Source organism: Cyprinodon tularosa, unplaced genomic scaffold (assembly GCF_016077235.1).
Source record: "Cyprinodon tularosa strain WSP-4 unplaced genomic scaffold, ASM1607723v1 ctg704, whole genome shotgun sequence".
Classification (NCBI taxonomy): Eukaryota; Metazoa; Chordata; class Actinopteri; order Cyprinodontiformes; family Cyprinodontidae; genus Cyprinodon; species Cyprinodon tularosa.
This window is the reverse complement of record NW_024039457.1, coordinates 135,648-150,169: the sequence shown is the minus strand read 5'-3', so window position 1 is coordinate 150,169 and position 14,522 is coordinate 135,648. Positions and strand designations below refer to the sequence as shown.

The 14,522-nt window shown below is 42.4% G+C and overlaps 1 protein-coding gene across 3 annotated transcripts in view; it reads left to right on the top strand.

Moving 5' to 3' along the window:
• arfgef3 (ARFGEF family member 3) overlaps positions 1-14,522 on the top strand; it is an 85,860-nt gene that overhangs the window by 59,119 nt on the left and 12,219 nt on the right. For all 3 annotated transcript variants that reach the window (XM_038268602.1, XM_038268601.1, XM_038268603.1), the window contains exons 24-34: positions 2,490-2,635; positions 2,714-2,893; positions 2,964-3,105; positions 3,193-3,315; positions 5,067-5,170; positions 5,252-5,396; positions 5,920-6,048; positions 6,313-6,489; positions 6,743-6,857; positions 7,752-7,854; positions 13,140-13,271. In XM_038268602.1, the coding sequence (XP_038124530.1) occupies positions 2,490-2,635; positions 2,714-2,893; positions 2,964-3,105; positions 3,193-3,315; positions 5,067-5,170; positions 5,252-5,396; positions 5,920-6,048; positions 6,313-6,489; positions 6,743-6,857; positions 7,752-7,854; positions 13,140-13,271 (1,496 nt within the window). The remainder of the gene's footprint in view (positions 1-2,489; positions 2,636-2,713; positions 2,894-2,963; positions 3,106-3,192; positions 3,316-5,066; positions 5,171-5,251; positions 5,397-5,919; positions 6,049-6,312; positions 6,490-6,742; positions 6,858-7,751; positions 7,855-13,139; positions 13,272-14,522) is intronic.

Genomic DNA, 14,522 nt, shown 5'->3' with positions numbered 1-14,522 from the left:
CCAGCCCCATACCCCTCACAGGGCACTACTACTGGAAAAAAAAAAGTTAACAAGTTAAAAAAAAAAGGTAAAAAGCTAATTGAAAAGTAAAAAAGTTAATAAGCCTAGTTTAACAATTATATTTAGGTGTGCCAGTATCAGCATTAATGCCTCAAAGGTTTGGACCAAGAAAATGTGTTTCTTTCACTCTCAGTGTTTTTCATGTATTTCTTATTGAAGCACTTTTGTTATTTTTCTTAATATATTCGTCAAGTTGGCGTTATTAAATTGACATTAATTTTTGCCATCAAAATATCCGTATTTTTTGAACGTTACAAAGGTAATAAGGTCTTGTCCTGGATTCCAATAACACTTACAGGTTGAAATTCTTAATTTCAAAGTATTTAACTGAGTGCCCTATAAAGGGTTAAACCTATAAAGGTATATATGTGGGTGGAGCCCCAGAGGTCCTCTAAGACAGCCGTCCCCAACCTTTTTTGCGCCACGGACCGGCTATATGTCAGAAAATATTTTCACGGACCGGCCTTTAAAGAGTAGGGGGGTAAATACGATCAAATAAAATGATACGACTAAATAAAAACAGCATACAAATAAAACTCTCCATTATGTTGAATTAGTGGGAGCTCTGAGCTTGTTTCTCTGAAACAAGCCGGTCCCATCGTGGCGTAATCGGAGACTATGAGACATGAAGTGTGCTCCTGATGTCCAGTCTGCTCCATAGCTTTGTTTTGGTCGCTGTAACCGCAGAAAATCCCGCTTCACAAAGATAAGATGTTATAGATAGGATGCGTTTTGACCTGAATTAACCTGTGTCAAGAGACACAGATGCACCGAGTGACGTAATTGGGAGGGAATACCCAACTTTTTATATTTTTCAAAATAAAACATCACTTAGACTCTGATCGTCGATAAACTATATAGACATATATATTTTTTCTGTGCGGCCCGGTACCAAATGACCGACCCGGTGGTTGGGGACCGCTGCTCTAAGAAGTCTCCATCATATGCAGCTGCAAGCATTAAGAGGTAATGACCAGAAGGGGGCAGCCGTGAGATTCCTGTCCTGTTGTCTTTATTGAGCAGTTGTTTTTTTTTTGTGTTTAACTTGTTATAAGTTGGATAAATTCTTGAAACGAGGTCAGTTAGAGGGACATGAGAAATTACTTTTCCAGGTCAAACATGTGAACCGGTTGGGCAAACTCCCGCAGAAAGTGTAGAGATGGTTTGATGTTCTACGGCCGGGAGGAAAACCACACTTCTCCTGAAGCCGAGGTTCCACAATCAGCCGCACACTCCTCTCCAGAACCCTGGCTTGTGCTGAGAATAGTAAACCCCTATAGTTGGAAAACACCCTCTGGTCCCCCCTTCTTATGTAGGGGAACCACCACCCCAGTCTGCTAATCCAAGGGAACTGTCCCTGACCTCCACACCTGCAGCGAGTTTTTATGACCACCTCAGGGCCTTCAGGCTGAGTGGTGAATGAATCCAGCCTGGAGCACCCCCACGTCTTCTTCCACCACGTAAGGCGCATTAAGGAGATGCTCAGAGTTTTCCTCCACCGTCCAATGATGTCCTCATTCCGGGTCAACAGATCCTCACTCCACTGAAAGTATTGTTGGCAAAGCTAACTAAGGATGTACCGGTCGGTTTGCCAGCATCCCTTTGAGTCCAACCAATCGTCTTTCTCTATGGTCTCTCCAATCTCCTCCCAGGCCTGAGTTTTTTTGTCTCTGCCAGACACTGCCACGCTTCAGGAGTCCCACAAGCCTGCCAGGCTCCATAGGAGTCCTTTCGTAAACTTGACAACGTCTCTTACTGCTGGTGGTCTTCACCACCAATATGGGGATTGCCCCCACTGCAGTTAAATCAGGCGTTACAAACACAGCTAAGAGGTAGTTTTAGCATCCATGGATCGGGTCATCAAGACCTCCACCTCTGACTGCTACCCAATCCTCCTAGCATCGTCCCTCATGGTTTCTCCTGCAGGTGGTGGGCCCAATGGGGAGTGGCCTTGTGTCACTCCTTCGGACTAGGCCCAGATGGGTATGGTAAGGAGGAACCTGACCCCCCAGGCACTTGCCGACTAACCCCAACCCCAGGCCTGGCTTCAGGGTGGGGTCGTGGTTCCACCGTACCAGGTTACATCAAAAGGCCAGACTTTAAAGTCTTCATAAGGTTTTTAGAAGCACTCTTTGTTTGACCCATCAGCCAAATTTGCTTGGGAGAACCTAATTGAAGCCCCCTAAACAAAGCAAACACCCTGAAATGCCTCCTCCATGTTAAGGCAGCAGATCAAGCAGGGAAGAAGGAGAAAGTGTCTTCTCTAATAATAATGATTTACATCTGGAAAAGCTTCTGCAACAAAATATTTAAGACAAAAAAGACAGTATTTGATGTAGAGATTGTCTTTTTCCATAAAATAATTGTGAATGACATGATCCTAATCAATGAAAGCGAGTGCAGCAAATTTTTTTCCCAATTGTTTTCAGGAGAAGCCAAATCCACGCTGGAGCGTCGCAGCGCTCTGCATCTTTTCCGCCTAGGAGAAGCTATGCTTAGGGTCGTCAGGAACAAGAACCGGCCACTGCTGCACATGATGAGGGCCTGGAGCGTGGTGGCGCCCCATCTGGTGGAGGTAGGGACCTGCAGACAGACAGGTTCACCGACTGCTCTGTCAGGTTTCCCCTAAATCACTCTGTCGCATTTATCCCAGGCGGCTTGCCACAAGGAGCGCCACGTCTCCCAGAAGGCTGTGTCCTTCATCCATGACGTTCTGACCGAGGTGCTGACGAGCTGGGCGGAGCTTCCACACTTCCACTTCAATGAGGCGCTCTTCAGACCGTTTGAGCACATCATGCAGCTTGAGCTCTGCGACGAGGACGTGCAGGACCAGGTGAGGGCCGGTCTGCTGCGGCGCAGCAAAGCTTCTACCTGCCAGCACCAACCAGGTGCTCTCCCCTCAGGTGGTGACATCCATCGGAGAGCTGGTGGAGATGTGTTCCCCTCAGATCCTGTCCGGGTGGAGGCCTCTGTTCAGCGCTCTGAGGACTGTTCACAGCAGCAAGGCCGACACCAAAGACTACCTGCTGGGAGAATACTCCATGGGTAAATAGAAGCTTCTGTTCGTCGGACAGAATCGGTGTCAGCTGATAGTTTAATAAAGCGTTTCCATGACTTTCTGTCTCCATGTAGGCAAGTCCCATGCTCCAGTGTTCGATGTGTTTGAGGCTTTCATCAACACAGACAACATCCAGGTCTTCGCTAACGCCGCCACAGACTACATCATGTGCCTCATGAAGTTTGTAAAAGGGCTGGGTGGGTGTCACTTCTGCAGTTCTATTCAATTTAGTTTATTTCTATTGCGCCAATTCACAAAACACGTCATCTCAAGGCTCTTTACAGAGACAAGTCAACCAGATCACCCAGTCAAATTGATTCATAGTATTTTATCTAATTTTATCTAACTAGTTGATTGCATCGACTCATTGACTTGAAGGTAGTCCCTCACGCCGAGCAAGATTTAGCGACAGTGGAGAGGAAAAACTCCCTTTTAAGAGGAAGAAACCTCCAGCAGAACCAGGCTCAGTGTGAGCGGCCATCTGCTGAGGCCCACTGGGGTTCAAGGAGACAGAAGCAGACATAGAAAAAGAAGCATAGATACAAAAGGCAACTGTCAACCAGCTCCACAGGCGGCCCCGTCCAGGAAACACACAGCCAGGCAGACGAGCTCCGAGCCAGCTCCCATGTCAGAGGATGAAGAGAGCACATCCAGTTAGTCACAGTCAGAGAAACAGGACTACACTGGAAAACAGGCCAAGCTCCAACATCTAGAAACAAAGGTGTTGATGGCAGCAGCACAGCTGATATTTCTCTCCAGGATGGAGTCACAGCCAAACAGGAACAGACCAGATGAAGCTACTATGAGAAAAAGCAGAGAGAGCAGAACGTTAGAGATTGAACTAACAGATTCTGCAGAGCGGGAGAATAGAGATAGAATGAAGCAGAATGATGAAAAAGGGGTCCCTATGTCCTCCAGCAGTCTAAGCCTATAGCAGCAGAACTATAGAGATAGACTGAAGCAGAATGATGAAATAGGGGTCCCTATGTCCTCAGCAGTCTAAGCCTATAGCAGCAGAACTATAGAGATAGACTGAAGCAGAATGATGAAATAGGGGTCCCTATGTCCTCCAGCAGTCTAAGCCTATAGCAGCAGAACTATAGAGATAGATCAGGATAACCTGAGCCACTCTAACTAGAAGCTTTATCAAAAAGGAAAGTTTTAAGCCTAGCCTTAAAAGTAGACAGGGTGTCTGCCTCACGGACTAAAACTGGTAGTTGGTTCCACAGGAGAGGAGCCTGATAACTAAAAGATCTGCCTCCCATTCTACTTTTAGAAATTCTAGGAACCACTAGTAAACCTGCAGATTGAGAGCGAAGTGCTCTGTTAGGAACATAAGGAACAATCAGATCTCTGATATCAGATGGAGCTTGGCCATTTAAGGCCTTTTCTGCAATATATAATTACTTTATATTAGGGCTGTAACTAACGATTAATCGTAAAAAATAATAATCTACAGATTAATTGATTTGCTAAATAATCGATTAATAATCGGATAGCCTTAAAGAAGATTTTTTAATGAAATTTAACCAGTTTTTTTTTCACTTGATGGCTTCTGGATAGATCATACTGACAGATGAAAACTTTTTTTCTTAAGTGCAAAATCTTGGTATAATTGCTGCTCTAAGCTGGTTATTCTGTCAGCCGAAGGTTTGTTTTAGAGTCTCTATACTCCAGTTACTGATTAATCGGTTACTAAATTAGTTGACGGTTATTTCAATAATGGATTAATCACGATTAATCCGATTGATTGTTTCAGCCCTGTTTATACATTTTTTTTTCCAGCCTTGGAGGATTTTTTTCTCGAAGAATGTCGCTTTTAGAATAAATCACACATGGGATGCAAATAAACCTTGTTCTGTGTCTCAGCTTCTAAGAACTTGAATGTCGTCGCTTTTCTTTAGGTGTTATTGTTGTATTTATGTTTTTTATGGTTATTGGTCTGCAGGAGAGGTGGACTACAAAGAGATTGGAGACTGCGTTCATGCTTCCGGGTTCAGCTCCACCGAACTCTGCGTTCCTGCTCTTGACTACCTGCACAAATGTTCACAGGTCAGAGGTCATCTGTATAGGATCACCTGTTTTCCAGCGTTGGAAGATTCTCACATGCTTTGTTGGGTTTTACGGTTCCAGCTGCTGGCGAAGATCTATAAGATGCCGTCCAAGCCGGTGTTTCTGGGAGCTCGGCTTGCCGGCCTGCCGATGAGATCGCAGGAGCGTTCCATCAGCAGTGAGGACGGGATGGACTGTGTCCTCCAGGAGTTCGATGATGACACAGGTGAAGGAAACAGACTTTTTTTTTTTATGTCAGAGCTGATCTTTTCCCTATTGGGATCCAGCTGCTCTGCATAAAATCTAAATCTAAAAAAGTCATTTTTTCTTAAAATAAGTGCTTTTTTCTTGAATTGAGGAGGTAAGTGAAACACTTTACCAATGGAACAAGACGATTTACCTTTAAAATAAGAAAAAACAACTGCATTGTTTTATTTCTAGTGCAAATGATCTAATTATCTTATTTTAAGAGTAAAAATACAAATTCTATTGGCAGATCTTATTAAACTATTCAAATTAAGGGTAAAGAAATGTTTACTTATTTCCAGATTGTTTTTACAGTATTAATTAATTGACATTATCGATCTAACACTGGATAAATTCACTCGTTACATCAGCTCAAATAGTCAAAACGTGTAAAGTTTCATGGGATATATACGGTTTATATAGTGCGTTCACATATGACAGCTTTTGTTTAATAGTAGGATCCTTATATAAGGTTATTTATAAAGTTGAATCTCTCTTTCCAGGTTTAATCCAGGTGTGGATCTTACTGTTAGAGCAGCTCACAGCAGCCGTGTCCAACTGCCCCCGACAGCATCAGCCTCCCACCCTGGAGCTGCTCTTCACCTTGCTCAGAGAGGTCACAGCTGTACCAGGTGATGTACAGGGACACCTGCAGCAGGGCCCTTTGTCCCGTTTTTACCTGACCACGACAACGCTGCGTGAACTGTGTTTGTAAAAACATGCAAAGCAGAGAAAAAAAAGCAGCCTAAAAAGTGGAAAAAGGTTGAACAGTAACAACCTCCTGGGAGGCATAGTTTCAGAAAGATGCTTTAAAACGCGGCACCAACATTTCTATTTGATCCTGAACATACAGACCAACTAATTAATCAATAATCTGAACATTCTCCATGCCGCAGGCCCAGGCTTCGCCATCTTCGCCGTCATTCAGCTGCTCCTTCCTGTGATGTCGCTGTGGCTGCAGCGTAGCCATGGAGACCACTCTTACTGGGACGTGGCGGCGGCGAATTTCAAGCACGCCATCGGCCTGTCATGCGAGCTGGTTGTGGAGCACGTCAACAGCTTCATCCACTCAGGTGAGCTATGTCTGCAGCGGCTCTCTCAGAAAGCTGCAGGGCAGGTTTTTATCTGCCTGAATGATTTCCTCGCTGCAGGTGTGTTGCCATCAAACGGATCGTCTGCCGTCACAGATCTGATTAAGGCTTACTGATCGCCTCGTGCATGATGTGTTCAGGAAGAATTGGAGCATGACTGATGCCATGTTGTCCTCTGCAGTGTCTCAGCATGTTTACAGCTTGTTTGTGTGTTTTGGCCCCTCCCTTCCTGTAGACATTGGTTACGAGTCTCTGATCAACCTGATGCTGAAGGATCTGTTCAAGCTGCTGGTGGCGTGCGTGTCTGAACCTGCAGAGACCATCTCCAGAGTGGGCTGCTCCTGCATCAGGTCACCTCATCTTTACCCGTAACACAGTTTGAATCAAACACCAACATGTTCCACTTGTTAGATTAGAAGCTATAGCAGCTGTAGAACTATTTATATGGTTCTAATTACAAAAAAATGTTTTCAAATCTTGACCTTTGATAACCCCTCAAAACCTGTTTATAGCATTTACAACTCAGAATGCAGGAAAATTATTTTTTTTTCCAATATAGACATGTTACCCTCGGAGCTCTGCTGGTTGCCGCGGTCCTCTCAACTTTGGACATTTTTTTTTACATTATGCATGAAATAGGTAAATGGACCATAAATTGATGCTTAAAAGTAAAATGTTCTCACCTCAAATGATCTTAAAACGTACTTTTATTGAACAATAGAAACAGAAACGAGAACTTTTAACTTAATACTATGAGCTCTGTGAGCGCTAAGCTGGAAGCTGCTGTTGTAGTGCATGCTGGGAAAGCTGTCAATCTCAAAAATTGACAAGTCTGCTCTGATGCATGCTGGGTAAAGAGGGAGGGCCGAGAAGTACAGTACTAGGGCTGATGCTGATGACGTTTCACGAGTACACGAGCATATTAGAACGCACAAGTACACATATGGAGAAACGACCAAGTTGATATGATTCACTTTATAGTTTTACTGCATGACCTGTTAAAACCTAAAAACCACGTTAAACTGATGCTTCTCAAATCTCTGCAGAGCTTCTCTGTGTGTCTTTGCTCACTGCTTTCCTCATATTAACCTGCAAAAACCATCCAGGTTCTGGATTTTAGGCTGCACAGGTTTATTTAAAATAAGTTCTTATAAATAAGTATTTTTTATTGCTGGGATGATGGCTAAGGAAAGTGTTAGAAATAAACTCCTGCTTGTTTGCTCCGTATCTGTTTGACTCTGCAGGTACGTGTTGGTGACGGTGGGTCCGGTGTTTACGGAGGAAATGTGGAGGCTGGCCTGCTGCGCCCTGCAGGACGCTTTTTCTGCAACATTAGAGCCTGTAAAGGTACGACAACTCACACAGATCATCCCCTGCCAAAGATCAGATTTAAAAAAGCAACAACTGGATAAAATAGGATTTTAAAGTTAGGGGGAAAAAAATCTAGGGGTGATCTGAATGCCCTGAAATTTGCCCTGGAGGTGAGCAGAATTAATCTAAAATCTTTCTCTGAAGCTACACTCTCCCTCACACAAACATTCTGAGTCCTGAGGCTCTTTTTTAAACAATCTTTAGTTTCTCCACTTTTATTTTAGCAGATTAAAGTCAGAGACTAAAACATTCAGTTTTATGGTGCGTTCAGACCGAAGGCGGCGCCCGCGGTGATTTCCGCAGGTAGTTCACCGCTCTGCATTTCAGATGCCGTGTTTACACCATGGACCTCATCATCAAATAGGAGATTTAGCTGCATGGAGCTGAAACCCCACTGATGTGAAAAATCTTAGCACATAGACTGAATGGTTATTTACTTTTTTATTGCAGGTTTGTGGATTTAAAATGGTCATTTGTAAAAAAAAAAAAGAAAAAAAAAGGAATAAAGATCAACGAAGGAAATACCAGGAACGTCTTATCACTCCCTACTCTGTGTGAACAGAGCTGCTTTTGGTTAGATAGAAAACTTTGAACCAATCTGACTGGATGATCTGGTTGAATTATCTCTGTAAAGCTTTTAAATGACTAAAAATAAAATGCTCATTGAATTGGTGCTATAGAAATAAACTGAACTGAAGTGTAAACAACCATCCATCCATCCATCCATCCATCCATCCATCCATCCATCCATCCATCCATCCATCCATCCATCCATCCATCCATCCATCCATCCATCCATCCATCCATCCATCCATCCATCCATAAATCTAGCCTGTTTGCTGCGCTCTACAACCTGCATGTTGTAACATGTTTTTTTTTAAAGTTCAGGTTTATTTATAAGACTCCAAACTTCCACATCCACCAATATTATTCTGTTTCATGCAAACATCAGTATTACATACTATCATGCATGAGTTATTTCCATTTTAAACTAAAGGACCCTTTTGTTTGTCCACAGCCAATCATTTTCCTCTTTCTTTACCTTAGAAATCTGTGATCTTAGCCTAAAACTATCGGCCGCTTTGATTTCCTCTGATAAACATGTTAGAAAGGCTTCATATGACCCAGAACTGAGACTTGTGACGGTGCCGGACCCTCGTGCCTGTTTCATTTGATTAAATCCCAGCAGGATCTGCTTTGTGAGGACTTGTGTTAATTTGTTGATGACGGCACCTGCTGTGTGTCTCTGTGGATTTGCAGAGAACATCCTCAGTGTGACTTAAACCCCTGCTGATCCATTTCAGCCTCTCATCCCTGGCTCCAGCTAACATGGACGGGAGCTCATCGGGAAGCCGACTCCAGAATATTCCTGCAGCTCAGAGGCAGCAGTCTGCCTGACTGCAGCTAAGCAGCTTTGCTGATTAAACCTCCAGTATTTATTCATTTGTGTGTGAGGTTGAGAAATGTAGACGTTGATAACCAACGATTGGACGCCTGCAGAGAGAAAACTATTTCTTTATTTTCAGGATTTTCAACAGGACAAGAAACTAATAAACTCGATTATTAAAATCTTTGTAAAAAGATAAAAGATATGAAACTAATAAACTAATCAGGAAAATGAAATTATTTAAAAATGGATTATCTGCCATATAATAGGAGATCTTATTGATTTTATCATCCATATCAAGCAGCTGGGATGGTCTGAAAACGACATGTATCCATCAGTCATGTAATGTTTATGTAATTTTCTTATAGAAACTGGACTTTAAACTTGATCTTTATTGGGGTTTTGAGTTTTGTGAAAATGTCATCCTCTGCTTCCTTCTATCAGTCTTCTAATCTTCTTCCTCGCCTCTTCCATCAATCTTAAACTAATCTAAAACAGACACAAAATACAATCAAAATCCCTCCCAAACACACATAATCTCATGCATGTTATAATTATTATGATATGGTGATTAATATTATTATTGTTATTGTTGTTTTCTCACCTGATTAATTACTAAAAAGACTGATCACCACAATATTTGGAGCCGCAAGTAAAAACAAGCTAATAAATGAACATTAAACAGGCGGTTATCTCTTCCTCCATCATTCTCAGATCATGCAGATCTTGTCTCATTCAGTTTTCCTTTTCCTGCCTCTCATTATTTATAATGAGGATCATTCATATATCCAAACTGAGTGGTAGAAAAGTAGACCTAAGCCTGGAAGCTCAAATCACAATAATTAAACAGAAGATAAACTTATAACTCTAGTTTTTATCTTTAGATAGTTAGTTATTGTAAGTAAAGGTCACCAATCAGTTCTAAAACCATCTTTAGATGAACCCTTTTTGATCCCTGGAGAACCACTCAACCAGATTAGCTCCTTATAAGGAGTTTTCAATCATTCTGTTTAATTTATCTGAGTCTATTTCCTCTTTGAGCTGCAGCCAATAGACCTACTTTTTGTTGAGTAGCTTGGTTTATGTTATATTTCTGTTCCTCATCTTTAGTAAAAAAAAAACATATTTTTCTATTAACCTGGGCATGAAGCAAACACTTATCACAATGATGAGCCCAATTCAAACCAGATGAACCGATTAACACACTCAGCTGCGATCCGTTGTGATAAAGAACTTCCTCGTCTGTTTAAAATGTGGCGCGCTCTGCTCCTCATTTATATGTTAACAGCTGCCAAGCAAGAGTGAGTGAGCTCTTTCTACGGCGAGTGGTTGGGGCCCCGGATGGCCCTATCCTGTTGCATTGCAGAGGAGCTACTGCACATGTACAACCTTTAGCAAGGGAAACAGATTTACCTGTCCTTAAAGATTAAACATTTATAATGCACATTAAAAGTTAAATTGATGTTTTTGGAAATATTTTAATTTCATAATAAATTTTTATTCGTTTTTTATTTCTTAATCAAGGTCGTTGTGTAAGCGGTGCTGCGCCCACTACTGGCCACTGCTTGGAATATTGTTTTAGTAACTTAGCCAAAGTGTTCTGCTTGGTGTCAGTTTATTTTATCTAATAAAAAAAGGTAATTAAAAATGTCTGGCTGTGATTTTACTCCATGTGGAAATGTTTAAGAGTAGGGAGACTTTGCTAAAGTGCACCAGTTGAGATGGATATTATTTTTTCCAACCCTACATGGAAGTTGTGTCATTAATAATGATGATGATAACTGATAATGCTCTGCCACTGTTGGTCTGTGGATCACTGCATCCTTTTTGTTGACCATTTTTGGCCCAAATCTTGTGTTTTTTTATTTGCTGCAAACTAACCCATTGGGGTTATGTGAAATAATAATTATACAGTATATTTCTAGGTTTCTAAAGATCATTTAGAAAACAAATAATGGGAAATTGAGTTCATAAACGGAGGATTCATTGACCAGCAATATATATCGGTCCCATGATGCTAAAGAGCAAGTTCTTAATCCCGTTCATCATGTTTAATCACTTCTTACTCCTTTAAACAAAAAACCCGACAAAAAAACAAAAAAAAAACTCTTCGATTTCTGCTTCACCAGCAGCTTAAATCTCTAATAAGTAGCTTCAGACATCTGAACATGTGACATTTGATGAGGCTTATGGAAAAGCTGCTTTTGTCTCCGAAACATTCAGGTCACATTTGATCCACGGTTCAACATTTATCTACAATCCTGGGTGCGGCTCACTAAAGCTGTCTGGGTCTGCTGGCTGATCGATGCACTGAATGTCTAGAAACAATTCCTTTAAATCATTTATGATGCACAATAAATGGAATATATGTTCCTCACCAGGATAGGGAACAGCCTGGAGTTCCACAGGGAGCCCTGCTGGAATTCTTACCTACTAAACCTAATTCCCCTTAAATGGGATAGATTTTTTTTAACTAGTCCGTCAGTCATGTTGAAGGAGCAAATCTTTTTAGTGAATCTCTTGATTTAATGATCTGATTTCCATCCCTAACATACGGTTGTGTGGTATTGATAATGATTTAAAAGATGTTGATCCTGGATGCAATCAGCTGAGAGGAGCTCCCCCTGCAGGGAGGCTGGTAGCTGAGATCCCGGGCAGCTCAGAGTAGAGCTGCTGCTCCGCTGCACTGAAAGGTGCCTGCTGAGATTGATGTAGAACAGGGCATTCACAAAATGGGGGTCAGGACCCCCCAGCGAGGTACGGGACACAGCATTAGGGGTCCCAAGATGTTTTTCACAGGTATATGAAGGGCTAAAGTATACTATGTATGGGGGGTGTTGGTCTAGTGGTAATGGCAGAGTGCTTGTGCTCTGAGAAGGTTGCAAGTAACTGGTTCAAATCCCGCTGCCTCCACTCTGGGTTCCTGAGCAAGACCCTTAACCCCTGATTGCTCCCCAGGCGCCGCAAAATGGTAGCCCACTGCTCCCCAAGGGGATGGGCTAACTGTAGGGGCGGAGCTAAATAGGGGGGCAGAGGTGGCCATGGCTACCATTAGCCAATCATTGGCCACACTTGTGGCCACCCCTGCCATTTTTTCCCTCTATTACAGATTGTGGCAGCAGTAATAAGTGGAAAATTCAAAACATTTACATTTTTCATACATTAAAAATTACAACAAACACACTGTAGTTAATTCTGCACATTAATATGCTAACATTAAAGATGACAAGTACTGAATTCCTGCTCTTTTCAGAACTAGATTTTGTGTTTTATTGGGTAAAGAGAAAATTATGTGTCTTTGCAATTCATCTAGTATCTATGAATCTATGAATTTATCTATGAATTCTAGTGAATTCATAGATAAATAACTATTTTAATAAAAACTTATATGTAGAATGATTATTGAAAAAAGTAGGTAAGTAATGACAATGGAAAAGATGTTCAGCCCAGAACTCAAACCTGAAAGAATTGTATTTATTATACCTTTTATCTAGAAAGCACAGATGTTTCAATATATGCATCTATTTGTTACCATAGGATGTAGGAAAGGATAGTTTGTCTTTATTTAGAAAATATGGATGTTTTCCTCGTTCATTTTCCTGTTGGAACAGTGGAGATTGACCCTGAGGTTCTGACGCCTATCCAATTTCAGCAATGCCTCTGGTTCAATGCTGAGGTAAATTTCTCCAATGAGAGATCAATAAAGTTCAATTACTTATTATTAAATGCGACCGGGCAACCATGAATTAAAGAGATGTAAGATATTTTTATTCATATAAATCATTATTCATAGTTCAGCTCATCTGCAGACCCTAAATGTGTGACTTTAGCAGATATCTGACCAGGATAGCTCTGTTTTTCTCCCTCCCTGTAGAACCTTCTAGCATGCTTTCATAGCGGCTCGGACAGCTTCTCTGGAGACGCCTGCGAGGTGAAGGTCGCGGCTCCGTCTCACTCTCCATCAGCCGAGGCCGAGTACTGGAGGATCAAAGCTATGGCTCAGCAGGTCGGTTAAAGAATTCTTATATTTAAGGGACTGAAATCCTTAAATATAACACGAAATAAGCCGAAATAGAAGCTGGAATACAGTAGTAGCCATTCCAAATTTTCCACTTTCTCTGATCGGCCCTTAGTTGGCCCTTGGCTGGCCCTTAGTTGGCCCTTGGCTGGCCCTATGCTGGTCAGAACCTGTAATCCAGTAAAAGGGTGGAGTTGCAGGGAAGTGGGCTGTTATTTGGCTGGTGTTTGACTGGGAAAAGCCATTTTGAATGGCTGCTACTGTAACATCAGTCTCTATTATAGAGATTAGTGCGGCCTTTATCGTCACTGTAGATCAGTGAGTTTCCTCCGTTTGCTGCAGGTCTTCATGTTAGACACTCAGTGCTCTCTGTTTGCTGCAGGTCTTCATGTTAGGCACTCAGTGCTCTCTGTTTGCTGCAGGTCTTCATGTTAGACACTCAGTGCTCTCTGTTTGCTGCAGGTCTTCATGTTAGACACTCAGTGCTCTCTGTTTGCTGCAGGTCTTCATGTTAGACACTCAGTGCTCTCTGTTTGCTGCAGGTCTTCATGTTAGACACTCAGTGCTCTCCGTTTGCTGCAGGTCTTCATGTTAGGCACTCAGTGCTCTCTGTTTGCTGCAGGTCTTCATGTTAGACACTCAGTGCTCTCTGTTTGCTGCAGGTCTTCATGTTAGACACTCAGTGCTCTCCGTTTGCTGCAGGTCTTCATGTTAGACACTCAGTGCTCTCTGTTTGCTGCAGGTCTTCATGTTAGACACTCAGTGCTCTCTGTTTGCTGCAGGTCTTCATGTTAGGCACTCAGTGCTCTCTGCTTGCTGCAGGTCTTCATGTTAGGCACTCAGTGCTCTCTGTTTGCTGCAGGTCTTCATGTTAGACACTCAGTGCTCTCTGTTTGCTGCAGGTCTTCATGTTAGACACTCAGTGCTCTCTGTTTGCTGCAGGTCTTCATGTTAGACACTCAGTGCTCTCCGTTTGCTGCAGGTCTTCATGTTAGACACTCAGTGCTCTCTGTTTGCTGCAGGTCTTCATGTTAGACACTCAGTGCTCTCTGTTTGCTGCAGGTCTTCATGTTAGGCACTCAGTGCTCTCTGCTTGCTGCAGGTCTTCATGTTAGACACTCAGTGCTCTCTGTTTGCTGCAGGTCTTCATGTTAGGCACTCAGTGCTCTCTGCTTGCTGCAGGTCTTCATGTTAGACACTCAGTGCTCTCTGTTTGCTGCAGGTCTTCATGTTAGGCAC